The 9,270-nt window shown below is 40.2% G+C and overlaps 2 protein-coding genes across 2 annotated transcripts in view; one reads left to right on the plus strand and one right to left on the minus strand.

Moving 5' to 3' along the window:
- The window catches only part of LOC125297251 (glutamate receptor ionotropic, NMDA 2A-like), a 38,085-nt gene extending 28,822 nt beyond the window's left edge, over positions 1-9,263 (minus strand). Inside the window, exons 1-2 of the mRNA XM_048247488.1 lie at positions 9,172-9,263; positions 7,593-7,758 (exon numbers count right to left, since the gene is read on the minus strand). Coding sequence (XP_048103445.1) covers positions 7,593-7,604 — 12 coding nt within the window. The 5' untranslated portion in view covers positions 7,605-7,758; positions 9,172-9,263. The remainder of the gene's footprint in view (positions 1-7,592; positions 7,759-9,171) is intronic.
- The window catches only part of LOC125297244 (NACHT, LRR and PYD domains-containing protein 3-like), a 313,314-nt gene that overhangs the window by 149,552 nt on the left and 154,492 nt on the right, over positions 1-9,270 (plus strand).

Here is a 9,270-nt window from a genome sequence, read left to right on the forward strand (position 1 = left end):
TTTATCAGTTTCACTGTGGAATATTCAGGGCATTAATTCATCCAGCTTTGGTTGTAAAATTAAAGCCCTGGAATTTAAGAAAAGCATTCAAAACACAGATATAATAATTCTCCAAGAAACATGGCGCAAAAACTGATGAAGTGACTCTCTGTCCCACAGGATATTGTGAAATAGCCATTTCCTCCAGAAAACATGTAAAAGTCACACGTGGAAGAGATTCGGGAGGCATAATTATTTTGCTGAAATTAGAAATAGCCGAATATATTACTACAATCAAAAAAGAAGAATCACATATCTGGCTTAGAATTGACAAAAAACTAACACAGACAACAAATGATATATTCCTCTGTGCTCTGTACATTCCCCCCTCTGAATCTCCCTACTATAATGAAGAGATTTTTTGATACTCTCCACAGTCAGATCAACTACTTTCAGGCCCAGGGTAAAGTGTTGATCTGCGGAGACCTAAATGCCAGGACAGGATCTTTAGCCGACTACAACTCAGATGAAGGTAATAACCATATATTCGGCAGCGATTATCCATCAAACATGGTAAACTTTGCCCGTAATACTTTTGACAAATCAGTCAATAAAAATGGTAAATTGCTCATCGAGCTCTGTAAAAGCCTTGGTCTGTACCTGCTCAATGGTAGGGTGCGAGGGGACTCATTAGGGAGATATACCTACAGCTCACCACTTGGCTGCTCAACAGTTGATTATATGATTACAGATTTGGACCTATTCACTTTCAAAGCATTCACGGTCAAACCACTAACACCTCTGTCAGACCACAGTCAAATTACTATGTATCTTAAAATTAGCGAAAAATACCAACACACACAAAAGGCCCATACCTGTAATGCTGTACAGCACTAGAGAAACCTACAGGTGGGCCCATAACAGCAAAGAGGAGTACCTGAAAGCTTTTTGTCAACCTAAAGTGGGTTCTCAAATAGAAACATTTTTTAGCACATACTTACCTGCATAATAAAGAGGGCTTAAACCATGCAGCCAAGAACTAAACAACATTTTCCATTACCTGGCAAACCATTTCTAATCTTAAAACTACCAAAAAATCTCATAGGGATAAACAAGAAAAGGAAAAATGGTTTGATCAAGATTGCAAATTAATGAGGAAAAAACTTAGGCTCCTGTCAAATAAAAAACATAGACAACCCGACAATCCTGGTTTACGCCTTAGCTATTATGAAGAGCTTAAACAATACAAAAACACACTCAGAAAGAAGAGGGAACAGTTCACAAAAAAATCAATTAGAGACAATTGAAGAATCTTTAAATTCAAATAATTTCTGGAATAACTGGAATAAACTTAACAAAAAGCAACATGAGGAACTTGCCATCCAAAATGGAGGAGTATGGAAAAGTCACTTTGAAAACCTCTATGGAAAACACAGTATGAACCCAGAACAAACCCAAATTTACCAAAAAATGATTGACATGGAAAACACAATAAATAAATATCAAAACCCACTAGACTACCCAGTTACAGAAAATGAACTAACAGAAAAAACTCAAAGGCTTGCAGCCAAGAAAGGCAAGTGGCCCTGATGGCATCCTCAATGAAATGATTAAAAATGCAAGCCACAATTTTCATCTGGCTATTCTAAAACTGTTCAACTTGGTTCTGAGTGTCGGATACTTCCCTGATGTCTGGAATGAAGGACTCATTACACCCCTTTTCAAAAGTGGAGACAAATTAGACCCTAATAACTACCGGGGCATTTGTGTAAACAGTAATCTGGGGAAGTTATTTTGTAGCATTTTAAACAATAGAATAATAAACTTCCTTATCGAGCATGATGCCCTGAGTAGAAGTCAAATTGGTTTTTTACCAAAATGTAGAACATCAGATCATATTTTCACCCTACACACCTTAATAAATAAATATGTAAACCAAAATAAAACAAAAATATTTGCTTGCTTTGTAGATTTCCAGAAGGCCTTTGATTCTATTTGGCATGATGGCCTATTTTGTAAACTTATTGAATCTGGTGTAGGGGGAAAAGCATACAACATAATAAAAACAATGTATTTAAACAACAAATGTGCAATTAAAATTGGAAACAAACAAACAGAATTCTTCACTCAAGAACGGGGTGTGAGACAGGGCTGTCCTCTATCACCGACCCTCTTCAATATATATATTAATGAATTGGCAAAAAGACTCGAGCAGTCAACAGCTCCTGGCCTCCTATTAAATGACTCCGAAATCAAATTTCTTCTTTTTGCGGACGACTTGGTTCTGCTGTCGCCAACAGAAGAGGGTCTACAGCAGAACCTAAATGTCCTGCACAAGTTCTGTCAGACCTGGGCCCTGACTATTAACCCACAAAAAACAAAAATACTAACCTTCCAGAAAAAATCCAGACATCAGAGAAAGAAATTAACCCTTGGTACATATGCAATCGAACAAGTAAAAAGTTACACCTACCTTGGGCTAAAAATCAGTTCAACTGGTAATTTCAACTTGGCCGTGAATGATTTGAAAGAGAAAGCAAGAAGGGCTTTCTATGCCATCAAAAAAACTATTCAATTTGACATACCCATTCGGATCTGGCTCAAAATATTTCAAACAGTTATCGAACCAATTTCATTATACGGCAGTGAAGTGTGGGGTCCTCTTATGTACAACGGATTTGAAAAATGGGACAAACACCCAATCGAAACCCTGCATACAGAGTTCTGTAAAAGCATCCTCAAGGTACAGAGGAACACACCTAACAATGCATGCAGGGCTGAATTAGGCCAATACCCTTTACTAATTAAAATTGAAAAAAGAGCTATCAAATTCTTCGAACATCTCAAAACAAGCGACCCCAACTCCTATTGTTATAAAGCCCTAAAAAGCCAAGAGATGAGTGTAAAAACAAGTCCCCTCATCCAGCTAGTCCTGAGACTCACACATACTAATAGTACAACTAACACAACTAATAGTCAGCCTCAGGACCTTGCCACCTTTCTCAAACAATTAAAACCTAACCAAATTATAAATGCAGAAAAACAAAATTACTTATCATATTGGACTGAAACAACAAAAAGACAAAATAAACTTCAATATTATTTGGCCCTAAACAGAGAGTACACTGTGGCAGACTACCTATCCACAGTCACTGATACCAGACAGAGAAAAACCTTGACCAGGTACAGGCTAAGCAATCACAGTCTGGCTATTGAGAAGGGCAGACACAGGCAAACCTGGCTGCCCAGAGAAGACAGGCTGTGCACCAATTGCAACCAAGGTGCCATAGAAACAGAGCTTCACTTCTTGGCTGAATGCTGCCAATGGAAAGACATACGAGATCAATTCTTTCCTAAATTCAGAGAAATGCATCCAGACCTTCACAACTTTAAGGATCTAAGTCTAAGAATACTATTAGGCGAGGAACAAAAAAGCGCAAGAGTCGCAGCAAGATATATAGATGCTTGCCATAAACAAAGGGAGTCACTTCATCAGTGAAGCACACAAAAACTCAAATACACACACACTGCCGTTGCAGTAATGTATGATGCATGATGTTTTGTTTTATGTCTTTACACACTACTACGTACATGTATGCTTTGGCAATACAAATTGTATTTTTTGTCATGCCAATAAAGCTCAATTGAATTGAATTGAATTGAGAGAGAGTGACCAAGAGACAGAGATAGAGAGACAGAGAGAAAGAGAGAGAGAGAGAGAGAGAATGACCAAGAGAGACAGTGACCTTATCATGCAGTATTCAGCATGGACAAGCTGTCTGAACAGCCGACCAGAGGAGAACATCACTCTAAACCATCCACACACACACACACACACACACAGACGCACGCACACACGCACGCACACACAGTACCCACACACACACACTCACACACTCTCTCTCTCACACACACACACACACACACACACAAACACACACACACACAAACACACACACTACATTCATAGTGGAGTTACTCTGAAAAAAGTAAAGTTTAAGAAGCTACATCTAGTCAGAATATGAGTCTGATGGGATGGGCGTGTTTCACCAGATACATGAGTCTGATACTGTTCCATTGGGATGTGATTATGTGTTTCAGCCGATACAGGAATCCTGTAGGAAGAACACCCAAACCATCCTTCTTCTCCACAACTTTGTGTATGCTTTTTTGTTGCTAGGTTACGGGGACGCTGGCGAGACACGCCGCTCCGTCTGGCATCATGTTTTTGTTTGTTTTTATGTAATGTTCGTAATTTTATGTAATGTTCTGTTATTTTTTTTGTATTGGTTTGTCTAGTTAAATGTTTTCCCTATTTATTTACGTTATTTTTGATAGTTTTCGTGTTATTCTTAGTCCTTTTTACTGCTTCTAAGTCAGCTGAAACGTCGTTGACGTTTGTCCATTGGGAGCTTGCTATGGCTAGCTTTTGCCCTAGCTGGGCATCGGACATCCTTCCATCCATCCGTGAGCGGTGCTGCACTTCACTGTCTGGTCGAGGGGATCTCTCGGGTCAGCTGGACCTGGGCTACTCTGCGGGAGATCTGCCGTGGCCGCCGAGCTGTTGCTGACCTGCGAGCTGCCATGCCAACTGCAGACTAACTGGGCCTCTGGCATCCTTCCATCCATCCGTGAACGGTGCACTTCACTGTCTGGTCGCGGGGATCTCTCAGGACAGCTGGACCTAGGCTAGCTCCTCTGCGAAAGATCTGCCGTGGCCGCCAAGCTGTTGCTGAGCTGCGAGCTGCCATGCCAACTGCAGACTAACGTTAGCCTAGCGGTGAGGAGCTGCAGTCTCACGGAGTAACAGGCGGTCGCTGTTAGAAGTCCACCGAAGTTGGCGCATCTACACGACGCCCACTACTTCAGATTGTGCTTCCAGTGATCTCCAGACTGCAGTCTACAAGGCCTAACGTCAACGTGATCTCCAGACTGCCAGTGAATTCACTGGGTTGATCATTTGCTAACGTTAAAGAACTTTGTTGGCATATCGGTTGTGAAGACACTCTGTGCAGTTTTCACGGATCATCATTGCCCTTGGACATTTTCAGCTGGTTTGGAAATTGGACTAATTTTAACATCACCTTCCCCTTTTAAATATATTTTCTTTTCTTCACTTTTTATTTGTTTATTTGTTTTGTTGTCTGTCTTGTATGTCTTGGTGTCACGGGTATGCTGGCGACTACGCCGCTCCGTCCAGCATTTTTTGTATTTGTTATTTTTTAAATGTATTTGTCATGTCTTGATGTCATGGGCACGCTGGCGACTACGCTGCTCCATCCGGCATCTTTTGTCTTGTTATGCGTCTTGTTTGTGGAGCGCTTTGGGTTGCACTATGTGCATGTTAAATGCGCTTTAAAAATAAAACTGACTTGACTTGACAACTGCCTCAACACCTTCAGGCAAGAGCGTTTTTGTTAGGAGAACCGGGATGAATGAATGAATGAACGGGAGGAAAATTTAATTTACAAAGACATCGTACCATCGTGTTGTCACTAGCAACCTACAGTACATCGTACCATACTGAAAGCTAATATGTTGTCACTAGCAACCTACAGTACATCGTACCATACTGAAAGCTAATATGTTGTCACTAGCAACCTACAGTACATCTGTCCTCTGTCAAACACAGTTGAATTTTCTCCCGGTCAGGAGTTCTTCTGGTCGGAACCACTCTGGTCCGGGGATAGCTGCTCCGCCTCGGAACAAGTCCAGACTAAGCTCAGTTCGGCTGGCATCCAGGCTAATATTTTCCTTTAAAATCCACAAAATTATTAACTGTTTAATTGAGTGCTTGACAACTAATTAACAACTAGTCAATAGATCAGTTAATCAATTAATTATCAATCCTTTCATCCAAAACAACACACACTCACAAAGTCAAATTCGCTATGACGGATTCTGGAGTACCGTAGTGTGACGCTCTGTTTCCATGACAGCAGTGTCACTGGATCTAAACAAACTTCTGAAGTGGCTTCAGTAGCATGTGGCATCATTTCATCCAAAACAACGCACACTCGCAAAGTCAAATTCGCTATGACGGATTTGGGAAATGAATCAAGCTGACAAGGACTCGCTATGACGGATTCTGGAAATGAATCAAACTGACAAGAACTCGCTACAACCGATTTGGGAATTGAACCAAATTGACAAGGACTCACTACGGCGGATTCTGGACTGATTTGGTGGATTCTGCAAACTGATTCAAACTGATTTGGCAGTTTCTGGAAACTAATTCAAACTGATTTGGCCATCTATATGTATCTATCTATCTAATACATAAATAGATAGATACATATAGATATATAGATAGATAGATACATATAGATGTATAGATAGAGAGAGAGAAAGATACATATAGATATATAGATATATAGATAGAGAGATACATATAGATATATAGATAGAGAGATACATATAGATATATAGATAGATAGATACATATAGATATATAAGATAGATAGATACATATAGATATGTAGATTGATACATATAGATATATAGATAGATAGAGAGAGAGATACATATAGATATATAGATAGATAGAGAGAGAGATACATATAGATATAAAGATATATAGATATAGAGATACATATAAATATATAGATAGATAGATACATATAGATAGATAGAGAGAGATACATATAGATACATAGATAGATAGAGGGATACATATAGATAGATAGATATATAGATAGATAGAGAGGGATACATATAGATAGATAGATATATAGATAGATAGAGAGGGATACATATAGATATATAGATACATATAGATAGATAGAGAGAGATACATATCTATATAGATAGATAGATACATATAGATATATAGATAGAGAGAGCCCCCATAAAAACTCATCTACCAGCAGCACCCCTCTGTACCCTTCAGAGAGAAAGAGAGAGAGAAAAAGAGAGAAAGAGAGATATATAGAGAGAGAAAGAAAGAGACCTTTATTAACAGTCAAAAGGAAACCAAGAAACAATAAAACCAGAGAGAGAGAGGAATGGAGAGAGAGAGAGGGAGAGGTAGAGAGGGATGGAGAGAGGTATAGAAGGAGAGGTAGATACCCACCTCTCTGACCATCCCATTCCAGAGAGAGAGAGAGGGATGGAGAGAGAGAGAGGTAGAGATGGAGGGAGAGGTAGAGAGAGGGATGGAGAGAGAGGCATGGAGAGAGAGAGGGATGGAGAGAGAGAGAGGTAGAGAGGGAGGGAGAGGTAGAGAGAGGGATGGAGAGAGAGGCATGGAGAGAGAGAGGGATGGAGAGAGAGAGAGAGAGGGAGGGGGATGTAGAGAGAGAGAGGGATGGAGAGAGGGAGAAAGGGAGAGAGAGATGGAGAGAGAGGGATGGAGAGAGAGAAGAGAGGAGGAGAGGAGAGAGAGGGGCTGGAATAGAGGCATGGAGAGAGAGAGGGATGGAGAGAGAGGGACGGAGAGAGAGAGAGGGAGAGGGATGTAGAGAGAGAGAGGGATGGAGAGAGGGAGAGAGAGAGAGAGATGGAGAGAGGGAGAGACAGAGAGAGAGGGATGGAGAGAGAGAGGCATGGAGAGAGAGAGGGAGAGGTAGAGAGAGATGGATGGAGAGAGGTATAGAGGAGAGGTAGATACCCACCTCTCCGACCATCCCGTTCCAGACGTTGTTGATCTTCTTGCCGTGCTTGCCGTTGTTGACGAGATAGAGGTCGTAGGTGAACTTGACGATCCTGGAGATCTTCTTCAGGATGTCGATGCAGAAGCCCTTACAGCATTTCTTCACATAGGAGCCCTCCGTTGAGTTACTAGACAACACGCACGCACACACACACACACACACACACACACGATTAGAAACTCTTGTGTACTGTGGCTTGAATTCAGTGCATGGGGGCCACAGACAGTTTGTCCAACGAACACTGAAGACAGTAAAGCTTGGTGGTGCACAATTCATGTTATGGGGATGTTTCTCATACTGTGGTGTTGGACCTATTTATGGCACACCAGAGATCATGGATCAGTTTCAATACATCAACATATTTGAAGAGGTCATGTTGTCTTATGCTGAAGAGGAAATGCCTTTGAAATGGGTGTTTCAACAAGACAATGACCCAAAACACACCAGTAAGCAAGCAAAGTCTTGGTTCCAGACTAAGAAGATTGATATTACGGAGTGGCCAGCCCGATCCCTAGACCTCAATCCTATAGAAAACGTGTGGGGTGATGTCAAAGATGCTGTTTCTGAGGCAAAACCCAGAAATGCATAGGAACTGTTGAATGTAGTTCAATTGTCCTGGGCTGGAATACCTGTTCACAGGTGCCAGTAGTCAGACATGGGCAGTATTTCAATTATAAGTATTTAAAATACGTATTTAATTACTTTAGCGTATTTTGTAATTTGTATTTTGCAGGATTGGAAAAACTCAAATGTAGTTTGTAACAAAATACTTTGAGGGATTGTATTTGAGTATTTCAACTACTTAAATACTTCTCAAATAAGCTAAAATGTCATCACTCAATGAAATATACTACCCGCTATAACATGACAATAGGCAATGTTTATCATAAAGCCAAAGGCCAGAATCTTGGTGAATCTGGTTTTAAGAATAGGCTGGGTGCCTGGAGATATCATTTGGGCAATTCCTGTCAAGTTCTCAGGGGATTTTCTACTTTACTTCTGCCCAAACTTGAAAAAGGCCTTGGCCATCAACAGGGTTAGATCAGTTGGAATCAACTCACACGTTTTCTTCTTTAATCTTTCTTCTTTGTTTTATTTAGTTAGCTTCTCATGTTCACTTATGATTTGTTATTAGTTAGATCTGGTTACAATTTGCAGTTGTGCAAATAATCAGAAGTTTAACTCAGATTAAATCAGTTTACATCAGGCTATGTCAGATTGCGTCAGGTTGAAAACCTTTACAAGAAAGAGAAAACAAAACACAAAATACAGCAATTACCAAAAACTGCCTACCTTCAATATACAAACAAATATAAAGTTCTCCTTAACCTTACATTCATTTAACTATGCAACATTACTACAAAGGCACAGTCACTACCGTGGTTTTACTCCCATGCTACTACTATCATGCTATTACATGAGCTAACATGAGAACAAGGCAGTTAGAAATTAGCTATGTTAACTTTAGCACTCTTATCAACAAAATTTGCATTTAACATTAAACAACTGAAATATATTAACATCAAAACCATCATCCTACCAGTAGCATCCCTGGAAATGCCCAGCAAGTAAAGTCTTTCCCCACTTCACCCTTTATCTTCAATAACAATTCACCATGTGCTTCTCAGCTAAACTTCAC

The sequence above is a fragment of the Alosa alosa genome, chromosome 7 (assembly GCF_017589495.1).
Source record: "Alosa alosa isolate M-15738 ecotype Scorff River chromosome 7, AALO_Geno_1.1, whole genome shotgun sequence".
In the NCBI taxonomy this organism is placed as follows: Eukaryota; Metazoa; Chordata; class Actinopteri; order Clupeiformes; family Clupeidae; genus Alosa; species Alosa alosa.